We start from the raw sequence: 19,891 nt of genomic DNA on the forward strand, positions 1-19,891 counted from the left end.
GTGGAACTTAGCTCCATGTAGCACCTGCAATATTACAGTGTTTCGAAAGAACCAAAACTTGGAACACATTTTTCCATATCTGTTTATTTGCATAAAGGTTTCAGTCATACACAAGCAATAGCAAAGCCCTTGATATCTTTCAATATGACATTTTTATTCAGTCGGCAACTTGGCACAAAACACACAGGAGTGCCATTTACCTGGTAGTGTGACTTGCTTCACCCTCTTTTACAAGAACATCTTAAGACCATTAAGGCTGCTTAACCAGATCTATGAGGTTGGATCATTAGTAAGCTGACAGTAAGGAGACAGATGGGGAAGCAGGACAGTTGACAACAGTGACGAGGCATCATTAAGCATTGACACAGGCCACACAGCAAGGACTGTCACCCACATCCACAAAAACGGCAACAGTCATTCAACTGAAATCTTCACAAACCGAGTGGAATTCTGGGACCCGTCTGTGTTTAACTGGGTTGGCTGTGAAGAGCTGGCATGAGGGACAGACGATGCACTCTGATTTGACCATCTGAAGCTGCAACTATTCCAATCCACTCATTTATTTACCGTTCAAACAAATGTAGGCTGAGAGTTAAAAATATGTCAAGAACTCACATCAATGTAGTGTTTCTGGTTTGAACCAGTCTTTAGTAGTTTGCAACCTCAGTCTTCCCTTGAATCAAATCACGTCTTTGTACATGGCGTGCTTCTCTGTGTCGTGTATATTGTGTATAGTGTGTGTAGTGTATCTTGTGTATAGTGTGTGTGTAGTGTATATTGTGTATAGTGTGTGTGTAGTGTGTGGGTTGAGGAAGAAGACAAACACAAAGCAAATCCCTAGCCTTGAAATCTTGCCTGGACTGCCAAGCAATTTTCCATCCGGACATCTGCCCATGCAGCAAGCATTGGCTCTCATCCAAATATTAAAAAGGTTGGGATCAATTCCCAGAGAATGCCAGTTCAAACTGTTAGTCTATCTATAATTCAATAGGTTCACCAGGACTGACCCCTAACATTGAATGCAGTTCATAATCAAATGACTTTTTAAACCTTCTTTACTGGAAAGAACAACACATCTCCTCTGCACCCCAGCATGTTCTGAAACTCTTCCCTTTTTCAAAAGATAAAGCCTAGTCATCCTAGGAAGAAGAAAAACCACTATCACAGCAACGTCTTGGTGGTAGCAAGATAACTTAAGATAATTGTGCTCATAAGATACCTTTGCTCCACAAAGCTGACCACACAACCCATACAGTTATGGCAAGTTATGGCAGGGTCAAAGTTCTCAGGCAGTGCTATCTGGACTGGAGTATAATCATCTTGGTCGACTTACGCCCCAAACAACAGTCCTGGGCTCAGGGTACGTCATCCCTCATACTCACATTGAGCAACACAGGGAAGATGCTATACCTGACCCAGGGGGGGGCTATAGGTGGGGGCAACTTCCTGCTCACAGAGGAAGTAGGCCCACAGACCCCAACGGGGAGCATGAAGAGAGATAAGAGGACAGTTAGTGTCAGTAAGCTCTCCAGACAGCCCTTAAAAGCACTATGTCATAATGGGCTTCATAAACTAACCCCCGACAACACAGAGAAATGAACAATATGAAAACAAGTAAGGCACATCGACTACTGATCTTAATAATAATAATAATACAAATAATAATAAAAAAACAAACACTTGAAATGACATCTTAGCTGAATGTTTAGGTTCATTTGTTTCTACAACCAAGCATGATACAATACATTGGCGCATGAAAAGCTACTGTTGGGCAAGGCTGACCAGGAACCAAGCATCAAGGGCTACCAACAAAAAGCAAGTAAAACACAAACAGTGAAAATATACTGCGCCGTAACACCGCTATTTCTTGAAGGATGGAGTCTGGGCCCTGAATCTGGAGCTCACAGAGACAGTTCCTGTCACTGCCGTCAGCAACACACACACACAAACCTTAAAAATATAAAGATCACCATTCACTAGCATAATCAGTCAACCACACCATATGGCATGGTCACAGCTAGCGTCAGGTACGCACACAGCATCAGCACCCTGGTCCTGAGACCACAGCACCAACCTGAGGGGCAGCCAGGAGCATAGAGGACTGCACACCTAGCTGTGGGCTAGCATCCCCACACACTGGCCCTCCTGTTCTCTGAGAGCCCACGGCTCCTGTCTGTGTTCTGTGGCTCACGGGGAGCATGCGTGAAAGGGTGTTTCTTCTCTCCAGAAATGAGTAGGCACGTCTTGGTAGCAAGCAGCAGTGAGTCAGTAGGTCACGGTCGACGCCTCGCCCCTTTGTCCATGTCCTCCTTGGGGGGACGGGGGGGGGACGACGACACTGGATCACACCTCCTCGAAGAAGGCCATCTGGGCCATGTAGGCCGAGTTCCTCTGCCAGGAGAGAACAGGAGCCATCAGAGAAAGAAGCTTTGAAGGACAGGGTATGCCTAGCGGGTAATACAGTAGCCCACCACTAAAACACACAAGCCGACTCTGAGGTGTCCCCAGCTCACATATCTAAGTTTGAATTCGCTTCCGAGGTTACGGTTATTTATCCTTGGACGGTGACATGGAGTAATGACGGACATCTTTAGAAGACCAAAAAAACAACAAGCAGACTTACGTTGCTGTGGGGTATGTAGGGAGGCTCGGGGAGGTAGCCCCTGGCCTCACTGTGGAGGCTGTACCCAGCCAAATGCTGCTGCTGCTCCTCAAGCTTCAGAGACTCGATCTCTGACTTGAGCTCCTTCAGCTGGTCCTGCAGGTGCTTACTCTTCTCCATGTACTCTAGTCTGGGGGGGGGGGGGGGGGGGGGGAGAGAGAGAGAGAGAGAGCAAGCGAGGAAGAGAGAGAGAGAGAGAGAGAGAGAGAGAGAGAGAGGGCGATAGTAAAAATGTGATTGAGAAAGAGAGGAGGGGGGCAACATGCAACGGAAGGCAAAGGAAGGATTGCAGGGCTAAACAACACGAGGCCACACAGACACCGCACCGTCATGCGGGACTCAAGACACGTGAGGGCCGGCCATCAGCTCACCTCTCCCTCTCTATCTCCATGGACAGCCTCTTCATGTCGGAGTCCTTGAAGTCCAGCCTCATGGACTCGGGCTCGTAGGCCAGGTCTCCCGTCTCAGGGGGAGGCGGCGGGGTGGAGTACGCTGCTATGAGCTGGAACACACAACGTCCAGGTAGAGTTTAACAGTGTGACGAGGGGGAAATTCGGTCTACGCCAGGGTTCTTCAATCCTGGTCCTCGAGAGCCGCTGTCCTGCATGTTTTAGATGTTTCCCTGCTCCAGCACACCTGTTTCAAGTGCATGGGTTGTTGTTGTCAAGCTCTGTGGAAGCCGGGTAATGACCATTCATTTGAATCAGGTGTGCTGGAGGCGGGGAAACATGAATCATAAAATATGCAGGACAGGATTGGAGAACCCTGGTCTATACTATATGCATGCTCCAGTCCCAATTGCTATGGCTACAATGGGAGGGGGGGGGGGGGGGTGTTGGGTACCGGGTATGTGGTCTTGGTTATGTCCAGCAGCTTCTGCTTGGCTCTCCTCTCGGCATCCTTCGCCTCGTTCAGGTCCTGCTTCAAGTGGTCCGCCTCCTTCGACCTGGGGCGGCAAAAACAAGCCAATCAGAGGACAGCCCTTCTGAAACGAGGGGACAGGAGTATGAAGGAGGGGGAGGAGCCTTCTGCGGACCTCCTCTCAGACTGCTCCACCAGTTTGACTGCCAGCTGCTCGGCCTCTCTCATCTTCTGCTCCATGAGCCTCTTCTCCTCCTTAGTCTTGAGGGCGGTGACCTCCAGCCTCTGCCTCTCCTGCTCCGCATCGGCAGCCTTGTGGGCCAGCAGCTTGGCCTCCTCGGACGCAATGGTGGCTTTCTCCGCCAGCAGGTCGGCCGCCTCCTCCGAGCGCAGCTGGACAGGACAGCACACACACACACACACACACAAAGACATGTTTTTCCTTTAGTGCTGATACTGGTGCAGGCCCTGGTGATCTGCTACTCTCCACCTCCGCTAGGATGACCGGCTCGTACCAGCGCCTCATTGGCCAGCCGAGCCTCGTCCTGCAGCTGGAACAGCCGGCGCTCCATCTCGTCCTTCGCTCGCTCCGCCTCTTCCCTCATCTGCTTCTCCCGAGCCAGGATCTGACGCTCCACCTAGCGGCAGGGAAGCCAATCACAGATGGGAATCAGCCTTTGATAAACCGATCCAAACCAGATGAATAACCACGGGATAGACTCTCTGGCTGAGAGCTGACCTTCTTCCTGGCCTTTTCCTCTTTAGCCTGAGCCTTCATCTGCTGCACCTCGATGGAGTCCACCTTCCTCCTCCGCATGAAGAGGTCGTGGTTACCGATGCAAAGCTGCAGAATCTGTACAGACACACACACACACACACACAACTGTTTCTACTGGTGTTTACCTACCATGGTGGACAAAATCTGTTTGATGTTCAGATTACGTTGCCATGGAAAAATCTAGTCACCAATTTGTTGACTCTCAGTTGGGAGGAGTAGAATTTGAACACATCCATCTTCTTGTCCAGAGGCTTTATCGTGAACTGCAACAGGGGAGCACAGAGAGTTCAGCAGGTGGCACGCAGACACAGCTGCTATGCATCTCCACTAATAGGACCTTACAGTTGAAATCCAGTACTAAACGAGAAGCTCACCTCTTTCTCGCTGTAGGAGATGTTGCGGATGCCGCTCCAGGTGAAGGACTTGTTGGGGTTCAGTTTGCTGTTGGGGCTGTAGATATGAAGACCTTGGGCAGCCACTCCCAGAAGCAGGTCTGTGTCCCTCTTGTTTTGCTACATGGCATAATGTGTTATTGGACTGTATTTCCCATACCTTTACATTATCGGTCAATTAAGAACAAGGTACATAACAAACAACTGATTTCATACAAAGGGAACAAAAACTGCTGTTCGAGGACTTACAGTGATGGCAAAGTAGCTGACTCCATACATCTCCAGATCCTGAGCGATCTTCAGATAATCCATCTCAGCCTCATCTCTGGTGACAGAAATACAGCACTCATCATTCAACTCCACTCAGGTCCGTTTGTTTGGTTTCTCATGCTGGTTGAGCTGTCGGTGAGAGCACTCGTACCTGGCGATGCCTCTGTGTTCAGCGTACCAGGCTGTGATCTTCTCCTCCCACATGTCTGCTGTCATCTGGTACTGCATCAGGACCTGCACACACCAAACACTGTTCATGCACAGCTGACATTGGAAATGCCTCAGGTTCACACAAACACACACACACACACACACACACACTACTTACACTTTTGGGCAGGAGCTCATCTTGGGCCAGGAACCCTGGCTTGTGGAAGTTTGGGTCATAGTCTCCATACTGTAACAATAACAAAGGAAAGGTGTGTCATCCTCGCACTGCCGTCTATAAACATCAGACACAGAGGACAACTACAAACTAGAAATAACCACAGCTGCACCACTGCAGAATTTGCCGCAAAGCAACATGAATGACAGTTAAGGGATACAAATCAATGAAAGACATTGAGAACAGTACCAGTCTGGATGCAACACATAGTATGCTGAGGTTACACTATCTTACCTTGGCCTGAACTGCATAGGATGCGAGGAGGACAGAGGCTTCAGGGGAACAGAATATCTCTTCATCTAAAATCTGTTTTTTCACCTGAGGAGAATCCAAGACAGGGAGTCAGTGTTGTGGAACACAGTGCAGTCGTTAAACTTGAATTATGTCCTCAATAATTCTCTCTGACAAGAGCACAAATACAGACTGAGATTCGAGAAGTCTTAATACAAAAGAACACTCGGTCATATTCAAACCAATGAAGGAGTGGCTTCCTTAATAAAAAATGATTGACACACAGGAGAAGGTGATGCTACCTGCAGAAAGAAGAGATGCTGAGTTATTTCCTGGACCAACTCCAGTTCCACCTTCTCTGGGAAAAACTTGGCCAGGAAATGAAACGTTATGGGCGAGTCCTTCGGAACCTCTTGATCTAGTACCTTAATAAAACAAACATAAAGATTTGACGTTGACACACAGGTTTTATTTTGACTGTAAAAGTAATATATTTGGGGGGTCAGATGGCTGAGCGGTTAGGAAATCGGGCTATTAATCAGAAGGTTACCGGTTCGATTCCCGCGCCAAATGACATTGTGTCCCTGGGCAAGGCACTTCACCCTACTTGCCTCAGGGGGAATGTCCCTGTGCTTACTGTAAGTCGCTCTGGATAAGAGCGTCTGCTAAATGACTAAATGTAAATGTTGCTGCTGATCCTAGTCACTCACCCGTTTCTCTGTCTTGAGCCAGGCATACGTGTCCTTGACCATGTACCTGAGCCCAAAGAACCAAGTTTCCCTCAAGCCCACAGTGCGACACACCAGATCAAACAAGTCTTTCCCTTTCCACTTCACCTGAGAGCAGCGGACAACAAGTGGAGAGAGAGCAAGAGAAGGACATTTATATTGATCGCTAACACTTGTATGACACTGATGCAGTTTTGGGCTGAAACAACTAGACTAATTACCTCACAGCTGAACTCCACTTCAGCATCCATAGTAATGACTTTAACCTTGAAAGTCTTTGGTTGTTTCTTTTTTAAGCCTAATATTGACATCTTGGCGTCTTGATTGTAGATGTGATACCTTTTGAAAACGCAACATAAAATCCATGATCACACATTACATTTGTGGTTGTATCGCAGTGAGTGATTGCTAGAACACTTCTTATTTATAATGATTAGCACACAATTGTGCAGGATAGCAAGCTGGAAATAGACAGCTAACCAGTACTGTAAGTTGACCAGCTGTGTGCTAGGCTTTCTTGCTCTGCTTCTAGCTACAACAGTTGGTAAACCGGAAGGAATGATCATCTAACAATACCTTCGAATGTCGTTTTACTAGATGTAGTCCGTGTAGTGACCTGGAAAAAAAGAGTAAACTTTTTCGGGCCAAAGTCAAAGGACGACGGTCAGAAAAGGTCTGAGCAAATGGTTAGCAAGCTAGCAGGTAGCTAGCTAAACTAGCAAGCACTCGCTACCAAAATGCGATTAACCCTGCGCTTTAAAACAAATCAAAAGCAAAGTACAGGGATGAACATAACTGTTTACAATCGTCCATAATGACAAACACGCCATTCAGAAAATTCAGATTCATTCGCTACGGGTGTCAGACTGGACGGTAAGCAGGTTGCTAGCTAGCTAGCTAACACACTGGCTAATGTAACGTGAGCTAGCTGGCATGTTTAGCTAAGACTTTCCAGAAACTATTGTTTTGACTCCAAAGTTGCTCGCTCAGCACTCTACAGGTGGGAACGTGAATTACATCGGCAGTGGTTACAAATCTGGCGCGTGCGCTTTGACAAGTTGAACATTGCACTTGCAATGCAATGTATTGCTAATGCAACTGGCCACGACTGTGTAAGCACAATTCAAATACGACAGTTCTCTAGAGTTAAAGAGTAATGTCAGTTACCAGAACGTTTGCGGACGTGAAGAAAGTTATCTTATCTGCACACAGAAACACAGAAGCTGACGATAAAGTTGGCTTCTACGACACATGGGCAGATAATTATGACCAGGTAATGTGTAAACCTAAAATACTTCCAACTATAAAAACACGCACATAACATTACCTTCTGCGTTAAATTAATCACCACAACCTTGCCAATGGTAGCTGTAAATAAACAGATTGAATGTATGTGCTTTGGTTCAGTGTTCAGGAAACGCTACACACAAAATAGCAAACTCTAGCGGCTGTCGTGGGTTACACTTGTGGAACCCCATACATTCCCAACAACGTAAACAAACGACGGAAATCAATGTTGTCGATTTATGCCATGCGTGTAATTCCGTTGTAATTCCCGATTTTCTAGGATGTAGGTATTCTGGACTACCGAGCTCCAAATCTTGCTGCAAATTGCCTGTCCTGTAGTTTCCATGGGGATCGAGAGGAGGCTGTGGTTTTGGATGTTGCATGTGGTACTGGATTGGTCGCTGCACAGGAAAGTACACAACCGGACCCATAACCGAGTCAATAATCACAGAAATTGAAATGTGGTCACGCTTATATACTATCCTTAAATATTCATACGTCACAATAATGAATAACCAAATGTCTCTTATATGTTTACTTGTAAACAGATGAAGAAGATGGGCTTTGGTGATTTTGTGGGTGTTGATGGGAGCAAAGGCATGTTGGAGCTGGCGAGTAATACAGGGCTTTATCAGGACCTCAAGCACTGCGTGCTCGGAGTGGAGTCATTGCCTGTCCAGTCAGGTATCCTATGTATTGAACTGTCAACTCCATGTAAATAGCAATTTATATTATTGATAATGTATATTATTAATTTTTATGAATGAATTAAGGTCATTACTGTGCTGGGATCCAAATGGTAATCCACTCACTTATCCTGTATTATCAGTCCTCAGTGTTTCTAATTATATTCTTCTCTCAATCTCTCACCATCTTCTCCTGTAGGTTCGTTTGATGTAGTTGTGATTGTCGGAGCTCTGAGTGTTGGTCAGGTACCTGTAGCTGTGGTGAGAGAGCTGTGCCAGGCTGCCAAACCAGGTAAAGGCTAATCTGTTTCAGTATAATGAGTAAGGCTTGACAACTACTTAGACCTACAAAGATGAGCAAACCCACATACCTTATGCTCTACCTGTTCCCAGGGGGCTATGTTTGCATGACAACCAGAGGTAACCACGACAACGTGGATTACAAGGCATCCCTGGAGCATGAGCTGAATCTCATGGAAGTGGAGGGGCTCTGGTGTCGGGTGATGGTCACAGAGGTTGAGAACTGGGAGAGAGCAGTTTCCGATCAGGAGGATGGATACATACCTGGAGCAGTATACCTGTATCAGAGGTCACTAAGGCAACGGAGCACATCATCATCATCATCACCAAAGTGACTATGCATCTGCAGGACATATAAGAAGCTGTTTGTTTGTGCAGGAAACAATAGTTTTTTGTTGATTTTGTTGGTGTAAATCCTCTATTTAAGTTTCTCCAGACCCCACTACCACAACGTCCTGTTCAAACCCTAGATTTGCAGTGCTGTCTGACCAAACTGTGGTGGGAAGGTCTGGGGCAGTTGAGACAATGACAAGGCTAACCAGTCTTGACTGAAATATATGTCTAGACGACTGTTTTTTTTTGTGAATTTACTGTAAATGTACCACTAGGTTGCAGTATTTACCCAGCAGTTAAGAATATCTTTGGGTCTTACTCTGAAAAGAGACAATATCAGGACAGAAGCAACTGAAAATCTTGAACAAGCTCAACAGATACGTCAGTCTTGTTTGCCTGTGACGTTGTTGCTAAATTTGGACTTTATCTTGACAGTCTATTGTCTGAGATTCTTTAACCTGACATCATCCTCCCCCCTCTGCCTGCTCATGTAGTGATCTCATCCCTGTTAGCCATGACTAATACACACACACACCCACAAATACCCAGACCAACATCATTCAATGTCATGTCAAGAACATTATTCCCCCCCCCCCACTCACAATTCAACTCTCTTCAGACACTAACACATACATACTGTTGTCATACATACACGGCACACTAAGTCAGTGCCACATCAATGTATTGTAGATCTTTCATGGCATTCTTTGAACAAGATGGTTCTAGAAGACCTGAACATTCTATCCTTGGAGATGTAGTAATCTCATCACCCACATATCCTATGTCAGCCTTCGAAGGACTTTATATTGACATTTGTATGTTGATACATCTTGTTAAGTCTCTCTGTACCTTACAAACAGCTCTGTATTTAAGTTGATGTTTTAATCACGAGTCATTGTTCTATTTGTGTCCAATGTTCATGTATTATACTATTTTAATTCAAGAAGTTTTTTGATTCCTCTCTGATCATTATTTGTTAGTTTACGTAAAAAAAAAAATCTCTCTAAAAGAGCATATTTAATTTTTCTTATATTTTAAATCTTTGTGTCTGGTCCAGAAAACACACTACACTATTCTACACCTGGAAAAATAAAATGCAGATGAAAGTATCACAGATGTTTCAATCAACAAATCCAGGAAAATCACATGGTCTGGACTAAGTGAAACTCAATTTGAATAATACACAAACACCTTGTTTCTGTGCTCTCTCACTGCCAGTCTGCCTGAGCTCACTCTCTGTCAAACCGGTTTATCTGGTGGCTTCCAAGTATGAATGGTGACACTGGATGTAATGGCTTTTTTAGACCGCACATACAAACCAGAGAACGTCCATTTTCCTAACTCTATAAACAGTCCATAGGAGTGTCCATTTTACGATACAAAAACCAAACAGAACCCTTTCGTTATATCTTTACTGGAAAAGTATCAAAGAGCTTTAACATAAATTCACAGCTACAACATCAACGTAATATTTTTACATCAAATGACAAAACGTTTAGTGTGTTCATCTAAAGTGTATTACAAACTCATAGTAAAAAGCATGCAACCTCTTTCAGTGCAAAATAGACTCAATCCTTCATCTATTATAACGATCCACTCCATATGACAAGTGACCATAGAGCAAAAACAACATTGCATATTATTAGTATTTGCATAAAAAGGTAATCATTCTTAAATGTCTCTGAGTCTGTGTTTGTGTGCACGTGTGTGCCTATGCTCTCATATGTATGTTTTTCCCGCATTTAAAGATGACGATTCCTGAAGATTAGACTTGGTTGACTCTGCAAAACTCTCCTCAGACACAACTTGTTTCAGCTGCTCAGACTTTGTAGACACCACTTCACTCAGCTCTGACCTACTGGAATCTAGTCTCTGCATCTGAGACTTTGTGGACGGTGCCTTACTCCCTCCTGACCCCCAAGACCCTAGCGGGACTTCCTGTCCAGCCACAGAAGGTGCCACCGCCCAGGGAGGCTGCTTGTACATCAGTCCCCTGGTCGAAGACATCGTGGGGGTTCTCCGGCTGCGCTGTGAGGCTGCCTGGCTGGATCCTCCAGTGGATGAGCGGACCACAAGGTAACGCACTGAGGGGCTCCTGTCTTCCTCGTCATTCTTCCGGGGTAAGGAGGTGAAGATGAATAACCCCCCTCCCAAGATGAGGAGGATGGCTGCTCCAAAGCCCATGTACAGACACGCCCCCAACTCCCTCCTCTCCGTGTCTGTGGCGACGCTGTAGAACTGTCGGACAACCGTTCCGGCCGTCCAGGACGTAGGGATCAGACACAGCAGCCCGGTCACCGCTAAAGTGACTCCTGCCGCCAAGGAAACCTTGACCTTAGCCTTGCCCGCTGCTTCATCCAGGAAGCGAGTGCATTTCCCGCCGACGAAGGCCAATAGGAGTCCGACGGCGCCGATGACGATAGCGAAGGAGATGAGAGCGCGGGCGGCCTGCAGGTCGGAGCTTAAAGCCAGCATGGAGTCGTAGGGCTTACACTGGACATGACCCGTGCTCTGGCTCGCACACGTCATCCAGATGCCCTCCCAGATGATCACCGCGGTGATTATGTTGCTGCCCACGAAGGCTGTGACCCGCCAGAAGGGAAGCACACTGGTGACAATGACCAGGGCCCAGCCCAGCAGGCTCAGGGCACTGGCCACCATTTGCGTCCCTAGAGAAGCCATGGCGGTACAGGTTGCTTGGCTTTGTCTGCACCCTCTGGTCCTGTTTTGTGTCTCTCAGGCTGTAAGAAGACCTGCTGGTCCAGCCCTGGCTCCTGTTCCTCACTCAAGTCGACGTGCCAGATGTCCAGTCAGCTTTGCTTTGTTCCAATCTCACCACTCCTGTCAACATATCATCAGTGTACAATTAATGACTTTAGTCCTTCTCTACGCACTCATCTAATGCTACCTGATTGCAGGTGTGCACCTGCATTGCCTACCGGTATCTGTTTACTGACAGCATTCCCTGCTCACTCTCCTTTGCTCTCACTCTTTCTCTCTCTCTCTCTCTCTCTCTCTCTCTCTCTCTCTCTCTCTCTCTCTCTCTCTCTCTCTCTCTCTCTCTCTCTCTCTCTCTCTCCTTCGCTTGCTCGCTCTCTCTCTTTCTCTCCCTCTGTCTCTCTCTGTCTCTCTCTGTCTCTGTCCCTCTCGTTTCCCTCTCGTTCCCCTCTACTTATTTTTCTCTCTGTATTTTTCTCACCTGTAGTGATCTAGGTATACTGCACCTTACTAGTGAGAGAAAGAAAGAGCGAGATGGTGGGAGGGTCAGGGCTTACTGTGTGTGTCTCTGACAGCTGTGACATCATCACCTTCTGTCACCAGCTGTAAGATCATCACCTTCTGACTCAGCTAAGCAAGATTCTTTGCCAGTAGAAAAAGTTGTGTCCTTGTTTTGTAGATACTAAGAGGCAGCATTTTCTCATGATCAATATCTCATAAAATCTTTGCATTGAGAATTTGATATTAAAGCAAAAAGGTGGGGTGATACACTAATCTTGCTGTCTTTTTAATAGAGGATACGTTTTTTTAAATAAATCTATCTTGTTTTGCTACAACTGTTATTTGTGGATTTCTAATTGTGTTTGGGAGTGTAGTATCATGCGATAGTGTGTGTGTGTGGGTGTGTCTGTTTGTGTGTGTGTGTGTGTGTGTGTAATAAGATATTCTGAGAAGTCCATTTATTCAAACAAAAGAGGATTCTCTGTGAAACCAGTTTGAAACCGTATGCCCCGACACCATGCTCCCTGTTGAATATCCCTTTTCATCTTTACAACCCCTTCTTTTTTTAATCCCACTCTTCTTTGATGTTTTGATGTAAGGAAACCTTGTGGGTGGTCGATTCAATAACGTCTCCTTTTATTAGGAAAGCCTTTCAAGAACAAACACACAATTCTAACTGAACATGACAGTGTTTATGTTGTGTTTGAGGTGATGTATATCTTCTCAGCTGGGCATGAAAAGAGAAGCCACCATGTTTATACTGAAAACAGAGTCGACGATGTAACGTTTTAAAAGAAAAACATTCTGTTTCCATTTTCCTTACCTGTGTTTATCCCACACAAATAGATGTAGGTATGTTGGTCAGCAATGAATGATGCTATGCAAAAATCTGTATAAACTTGTTCTGTTACACTCACACAGACTCACACATACCTTATAGTGACATTGTTCTTGCAGTGTGTCACATGTCCTAGTTACATGACCTGTTAGTACAGATTCCTTCATGTGTAAATACTCTTAAACAGCCCAATGACTTCCTTTGGTATTTGTCACATATTGGTGAGCCTTCATAAACAAACTCAGACACAACAAAATACAAGAAATATGTAAGCTTAGGTCTGTCTTTCATAGACATTTCTTTGCAGTAATGATGTCTGTGTTTTAGTAAAGCAGCACATGATATGCCATGTTGAGTATGTTACAGAAAAATAAACACACAAAAACAAACAATACTCCCACCAATAAACAAATACAAAGACTACTGATATAGTGCCTGTCTGATTCATGAACTATTATTGTAATTTTTGCAATATCCTTGGAACAAGTTCCACAAAGAATGAAAAAACACGTGATTCCACTCAAATACTCACAAACTTACATTTACATAGACGTCTTTGTCAGTTAGACAATTTAAAAGAAAGGCCCCAAGTAGTAAATAAGCCGGAACTCTTCCCCGCAGTAAATCCTTCCAACCTGTTACCTACATTTTCTTTCTTGCAACTGATTTATTCCTCACACATAGGCTTTGGTACTGGGAGAAGAACTGGCTTTGCCGTACTTCACACTGTATTCATTCTCATCTCTGGGGGGGCAGGAGCTGCACAGGAGTGCTCCACCCAGGAGAAGAAGTCCCGCGGCCGCAGGATCCCAAACACACCAGCGATGATGGCTACGATGGTCAGTGCCCTGGCAGCCTGCAGGTCCTTAGGCAAAGCGAGGAAGGAGTCGTAGATCTTGCATTGCATCTGGCCCGTACTCTGGGTGATACAGTTCATCCACAAGCCTTCCCAGGCCACCTGTGAAGTGACGATGTTGGCCCCGATGAAAGCAGTGACCTTCCAGGTGGGGAGAGCACAGATGATTATGCTTCCCAGGAAGCCAATGACGGCCAAGGATAGGCCCAGAATCTGTTTCCCCGACGATACCATGTTGAGGATCTACAGATGTTTTTGCTGGTGACTTGTTGTATCGTCCTCCTAGTCCAAAGGTGAGATTGACAATGCCTCACTCCTACGTACAGTATACACAGTCATAGGTTTTGTTGTGTAAGTTGTTGAAATATGGGGAAGGGGAATTTTTTCCATCGCTCTCTGTCTGTAAAACTGTTTTTTTATGTTAACTAACCTTGCAACATTACTGACAAGATTTCCCCCTTACTCATACACAGTCAGGTAAAAAAAACACACACAAATACCCATTTGTTAGTCAATGAAGACTAGTAAGTTTCAGTTTAATCAGAAACATATTAATCAAACACTGTATTTCAAACTATTGTATAGTGTCTTATGATTTTACTTTTGACAAAATCATAAGTTATTGGCTACATCACTATACAGTAAAACTTCTGCTATACATTGTCATATCTTCAAAAATCAATTTGTATACATTAACTGTATACATATGTACTGGATCAGTTTGTCATCAAAATCATCTCATATATCAATACAAATAGCTAACTTACATGATAGTTTATGCAGGTTTATTTATTAAAAATAAATATTGTCCTGTGAGGAGGTCCACGCTATGTGGAGGGCTGAGCCCATCTCCCTCCTGAGGATGCAACAAAGAAGTCACAGTAAGGAAATGCAGCATGCTTAAATCACACATATTTCAGTGGGTTACTCTGACATTATTTCGATAGAGAGTCAATTGATCAAATATGTACATTTCGCACAAGTATTATACATTTCATTAAAATCTCATCCCAGTTCTTTGTAAATCTTTCAGACCCCCCATGACGTGCTGTTTAATCAAGATAATTGTTTACGTTGATGGCCTGTCATGGTGCCACACAGACAGAGGGCTGAGTGTGCACAGCAGACAACCACAGGCATCTGCTAATCCAGTGTTCATCTAAAGTCCCCATGGTCCTTCAGCGATTCCCTGCGTCTTAGCAGGGAAATGAGCTGCACAGCATCCCCCCTCCGATGATGAGCAGAGCTCCAGACACCCATCCAACATAGATGGAGGCCCCTAGCTCCCCTTTGCGCCCATCGGTGACAAGGGGGTTGTAGAATCCAGTGATTATGGAATGGGCCGACCAGCAGACAGGAATTTCACACAGGACCCCAGCTGCTATGAACACCACACCTGCCGCAATGCCAATCTTGGACTTCCGTGGCGAGTCATAACTCAGGAAGTTGGTGCAGTTGGCCCCGACTACAGTCAGACCGATTGCAACCATGCCGACAGCAATGGAGACACAGATGAGAGCTCTGGAAGCCTGCAAGTCCTGGGGCAAGGCTAGCATGGAGTCGTAGACCTTGCATTGCAAGTGGCCTGTACTCTGCAGGACACAATTCATCCATAAACCTTCCCAAAAGACCTGGGCTGTGATAATGTTGGCCCCAATAAAGGCAGTCACCTTCCACATGGGCAGGGCACAGATGAGGATGGTGCCCAGGAAACCAATGAAGGCCAAGGTGAAGGAGAGAATCTGTCTACCCATTCTTTCTAAAAGTTTGAGTCAATTATTTAACTACAAAACCACATGATCCACAAAAAACACTGATCCCACTTACCGAAAACAAAGCGTTATTTCCAAAAAAGGAAATTCTTAAAGTCCGTGGGAGCATTACGCGAACTGTTTTGGTTTCTTCCTTTTTTTACACTGCAGGTATTGAAGGAATGGGAGGAGACTTAACTGTTGAGCGACTCAGGTTTCCTGCTTGTCCTGATTCTTTTTGCACAGCGACGGGGCGTGTTCAACAAATTAATGGTCAATGCAACATCCCCAAAGAAAACAATCATCCCCTGTTCCAATATTTCTGGGCATTGAAACAAGCGTCTACAATGACGCAACCATGATGTGCACGCAAGTCTTCTAAACGCACAGCATTATCAAGGGTAGTACAACAAAAAACACAACAAGCTGTATTATAAAAAAAGTTACATATTTATTAAAGCAATACCATTAAATAAAATACTTTCAGATTAAAACATTTTAAAATCCATGGTTTACTTTGGGTTGAACGAGTTGTGAGAAATCTCACTAATTAACCCTTTACTGCAGAATCGTTGAGTTCCATCTTAAACGTAGGCGCCTCCGTTGGCTGCAGATCGCGGTGCTGAATATTTGGCGGTGTATCGTCCCTCCTCTTTCTTAGGACACTGGCAGCAGAGCAGAGCGCCACCGATTAGCAGGAGACCAGCTGAGCCCCAGCCGATGAACAGTGATGCCCCCAGCTCCCTCCTCTGGGCGTCAATCATCATGGGGTTGTAAAAATCCCTGATGACGGTGTTGGCGGACCAGGACAAAGGGATTAAGACCAGTACTCCTGCGACGATGAAGACGACTCCTGCAGTAATGGCAATTTTTGCTTTTGCATCCTCATCTTCGATGCAGTTGGTGCACTTCCCGCCAGCCATGGTGAGGAAGATCCCCATGAAGGCCACCAGAATGGAGATAACGACCAACGCTCTAGCTGCCTGCAGGTCCTGGGGCAAGGCCAGCATTGAGTCGTAGACCTTACACTGCATCTGGCCTGTGCTCTGCTGGACACAGTTCATCCATAGACCCTCCCAGAAGACCTGTGCGGTCACAATGTTGTTCCCAATGAAGGCTGTTACTTTCCACATGGGTAGCGCGCAGATAATAATGTCTCCTATCCAACCGATAATTGCCAGGGCGATGCCCAAGAGTTGGAACCCAGCGTTGGCCATTGTAGTTTGACTGAAAACTTGAACATAAAATTAAATCAACACCCGACCGTGGTAAGCAACAGGGAAGCACAATGACTGAGATTGGGAGAGTGTTATATATGGCCTACCCATGTGTTCGGGAGTAATCAGTTCTATTGAGAACACCTGTGAGGACACTAATTAGAGATGAGGAAACAAAGCCAGGTGCAGTTACACGTTTATTTAAAATTGTTTGCAAGGTTGTGGTTATAAAATAGTAGGCCTACTACCTGTAATAGGCTCTCAGATCATAAATTGAACAAAGTAGTACTAATAATGGTTCAACACTTTCCAACAATTGACAAGCTAAATGCAGGTTTAGAACACAATTAGCGTTTTAGGACAATGCATTTGTGGAGATACAATTAAGATTTTGAGTCGACTTTGTGTGAAATCCGATGTTTGTGTGGGAGGTTTACGGAAAAACAACCAACAACAATTCTCCCCTGGTCCAATATTTCTGGCCATTGAAACGAGCGGCTACAATGATGCAACCATGTGAATGGAAATCTTCCGCACCGCATTACCAGGGGTAGGTTAGTTCAGTTCAAGTTCAAGATCAAGTTCAAGTCTTTTATTGTCAGATGCACAGAACAACACAAAGTTATACTGGGCACTGAAATTCTTGGGACAAGACAACTCAAAGCAACCTGGCATGACATAAGTACTCAGAACATAAAATACACCTATGATAAGCAAAGTATATTAAACCTCCTAAATATACAATACAGTATACTAAACCTCTAATACACAACCTATACCAACCTTAGACCTATACTAACCTAAAGACAAGTGGGGTAACAATTAGTGCAATATTGCTGATAGTGCAACCATTAGCTGAAAGTGATAGTGTGTGAAGTGGCTAGTGAGAAAGTGGCGAGTGTATCAGTGTCCATTCAGAAGCCTGATGGCCCTTGGGGAGAAACCATTCTCCAGTCTACATGAGTGAGACTGAATGCTTCGGTATCGCCTGCCAGAAGGCAATGGGGTAAATAGACTGAAGGATGGGTGTTAACAGTCTCTTAGAATCCTGCCAGCTTTCCTGAGGCATCGTGTGCAGTAGGCGTCCTGTAGGGCTGGGAGCTTCCTGCCAATGATGAACTCAGCAGACTTGACCATACTGCGTATAGGACCTTGCGGTCCCTGTCTATGCAGCTCCCATACCACACTGTGAAAACAACCAGTCAGTATGCTCTCTATAATGCATCTGTAGAAGTTTGTGAGGATGACTGAGTCCATGCTAAACTTCTTCAGTCTCCTTAGGAAGGCATTTCCAAGCCGCTTTTACCACCTTGTCCGTGTGAGCAGACCAGGTGAGATCATTGCTGATGTTCACCTTGAGGAACCTGAAGCAGCTGACCTTTTCCACTTTTGACCCATTGGTGTAGGGGTGCATGTCCATCCTCCTGCCCCTCCTAGAGTCCACAATCTCCCTAATCTTGCTAACATTGGAAGGCTATCGTCCTGAGACTGTTAGGGTATCAACCTCCTCTCTGTAGGCTGACTCACTGTCAAATGAGGCCCACAATGGTTGTGTCGTCAGCAAGCTTGACAGAGGTTGGAACTGTGCTTTGCTGCACAGTCATGTGTGAACCAGGAGAACAGTAGAGCTGAGCACAGCCCTGGGGGGTGCCTGTGCTGGTGATCAGTGTGGATGAGGTAAGGTCACAGAGTCTCACCACCTGTGGCCTCTACGTCAGGAACTGAAAGATCATCTAGCATAGGGAGGTGCCTAGTCCCAGGTCCACAAACTTGAATACGAGGCTAGAGGGGACGTATTGAATGCTGAGCTGAAGTCAATGAACAACATCGTCACATACGTATTCCCTTTGTAACATTTTTGCACGCAAATCTTCTAAACGCGCCGCATTCAGGGGTAGTTAAAGACAACGCTGCATTATAAAAAAGTGACACATTTATTGAAGCAATACCATTAAATACAATACATAGATTAAAACATTTTAAAATCCTTGATTTACTTTGGGTTGAACGAGTAGTGAGAAATCTCACTAATTAACCCTTTACTGCAGAATCGTTGAGTTCCATCTCAAACGTAGGCGCCTCCGTTGGCTGCAGATCGCGGTGCTGAATATTTGGCGGTGTATCGTCCCTCCTTCTTAGGACACTGGCAGCAGAGCAGAGCGCCACCGATTAGCAGGAGACCAGCTGAGCCCCAGCCGATGAACAGTGATGCCCCCAGCTCCCTCCTCTGGGCGTCAATCATCATGGGGTTGTAAAAATCCCTGATGACGGTGTTGGCGGACCAGGACACAGGGATTAAGACCAGTACTCCTGCGACGATGAAGACGACTCCTGCAGCAATGGCAATTTTTGCTTTTGCATCCTCATCTTCGATGCAGTTGGTGCACTTCCCGCCAGCCATGGCGAGGAAGATCCCCATGAAGGCCACCAGAATGGAGATAACGACCAACGCTCTAGCTGCCTGCAGGTCCTGGGGCAAGGCCAGCATTGAATCGTAGACCTTACACTGCATCTGGCCTGTGCTCTGCTGGACACAGTTCATCCATAGACCCTCCCAGAAGACCTGTGCGGTCACAATGTTGTTCCCAATGAAGGCTGTTACTTTCCACATGGGTAGCGCGCAGATAATAATGTCTCCTATCCAACCGATAATTGCCAGGGCGATGCCCAAGAGTTGGAACCCAGCGTTGGCCATTGTAGTTTGACTGAAAACTTGAACATAAAATTAAATCAACACCCGACCGTGGTAAGCAACAGGGAAGCACAATGACTGAGATTGGGAGAGTGTTATATATGGCCTACCCATGTGTTCGGGAGTAATCAGTTCTATTGAAAACACCTGCGAGAACACTAATTAGACATGAGACAAAGCGCAGTTACACGCTTTTTACAACTTATTGGCTACACAATAGTAGGGGTACTTAATAGGCTATCACATGTCATAAATAAGGCCTAATGAATGGACATTTTGTTGGGAAACAAAATGGAACTATTAATGGTCCCACACATGTTCCAACAATCAACATGCTGATTGCCGGTTTAGAACACAATTAGCGGAGTTTGTGGCACTATTGTGGAAATCCAATCATGATTTTAA

General features: G+C 45.4%; 5 protein-coding genes across 8 annotated transcripts; 1 reads left to right on the top strand and 4 right to left on the bottom strand.

Moving 5' to 3' along the window:
- Positions 1–1,626: 1,626 nt before the first annotated feature.
- Positions 1,627–7,253, bottom strand: nf2b (NF2, moesin-ezrin-radixin like (MERLIN) tumor suppressor b). Its single transcript, XM_047019972.1, has 17 exons — positions 6,884–7,253; positions 6,529–6,646; positions 6,290–6,415; positions 5,882–6,004; positions 5,583–5,666; positions 5,292–5,360; positions 5,115–5,197; positions 4,943–5,018; positions 4,676–4,813; positions 4,490–4,564; positions 4,263–4,376; positions 4,039–4,161; positions 3,699–3,916; positions 3,506–3,608; positions 3,034–3,164; positions 2,624–2,792; positions 1,627–2,391 (listed from the first exon to the last, which is right to left on the bottom strand). Exons 2-17 carry the CDS (start codon positions 6,616–6,618, stop codon positions 2,344–2,346), a joined length of 1,770 nt encoding a protein of 589 aa, XP_046875928.1. The 5' UTR covers positions 6,619–6,646; positions 6,884–7,253; the 3' UTR covers positions 1,627–2,343.
- Positions 7,254–7,313: 60 nt separating this feature from the next.
- mettl27 (methyltransferase like 27) lies at positions 7,314–10,214 on the top strand. Of its 2 annotated transcripts, XM_047019977.1 has the most exons (6): positions 7,314–7,419; positions 7,520–7,580; positions 7,875–8,003; positions 8,143–8,278; positions 8,480–8,572; positions 8,674–10,214. In XM_047019977.1, exons 1-6 carry the CDS (start codon positions 7,400–7,402, stop codon positions 8,913–8,915), a joined length of 681 nt encoding a protein of 226 aa, XP_046875933.1. In that variant the 5' UTR covers positions 7,314–7,399; the 3' UTR covers positions 8,916–10,214. The 2 variants fall into 2 exon arrangements, with proteins under 2 accessions (XP_046875933.1, XP_046875932.1); XM_047019976.1 differs by having other exon boundaries at positions 7,370–7,580.
- Positions 10,215–10,308: 94 nt separating this feature from the next.
- On the bottom strand, positions 10,309–13,630 carry LOC124467651 (claudin-4-like). Of its 3 annotated transcripts, none has more exons than XM_047019975.1 (2): positions 13,511–13,630; positions 10,309–11,754 (listed from the first exon to the last, which is right to left on the bottom strand). In XM_047019975.1, exon 2 carries the CDS (start codon positions 11,593–11,595, stop codon positions 10,633–10,635), a length of 963 nt encoding a protein of 320 aa, XP_046875931.1. In that variant the 5' UTR covers positions 11,596–11,754; positions 13,511–13,630; the 3' UTR covers positions 10,309–10,632. The 3 variants fall into 3 exon arrangements, with proteins under 3 accessions (XP_046875931.1, XP_046875929.1, XP_046875930.1); XM_047019973.1 differs by lacking the exon at positions 13,511–13,630 and adding an exon at positions 12,113–12,193; XM_047019974.1 differs by lacking the exon at positions 13,511–13,630 and adding an exon at positions 11,853–11,956.
- A 706-nt stretch (positions 13,631–14,336) lies between these two features.
- On the bottom strand, positions 14,337–15,775 carry LOC124467654 (claudin-like protein ZF-A89). The gene has a single exon (XM_047019978.1). It carries the CDS (start codon positions 15,578–15,580, stop codon positions 15,023–15,025), a length of 558 nt encoding a protein of 185 aa, XP_046875934.1. The 5' UTR covers positions 15,581–15,775; the 3' UTR covers positions 14,337–15,022.
- Positions 15,776–16,078: 303 nt separating this feature from the next.
- LOC124468178 (claudin-like protein ZF-A89) lies at positions 16,079–19,489 on the bottom strand. The gene is made up of 2 exons (XM_047020795.1): positions 19,014–19,489; positions 16,079–16,804 (listed from the first exon to the last, which is right to left on the bottom strand). Exons 1-2 carry the CDS (start codon positions 19,487–19,489, stop codon positions 16,162–16,164), a joined length of 1,119 nt encoding a protein of 372 aa, XP_046876751.1. The 3' UTR covers positions 16,079–16,161.
- Positions 19,490–19,891: the final 402 nt, after the last annotated feature.

This window comes from Hypomesus transpacificus, chromosome 5, assembly GCF_021917145.1.
Source record: "Hypomesus transpacificus isolate Combined female chromosome 5, fHypTra1, whole genome shotgun sequence".
Taxonomy (NCBI): domain Eukaryota; kingdom Metazoa; phylum Chordata; class Actinopteri; order Osmeriformes; family Osmeridae; genus Hypomesus; species Hypomesus transpacificus.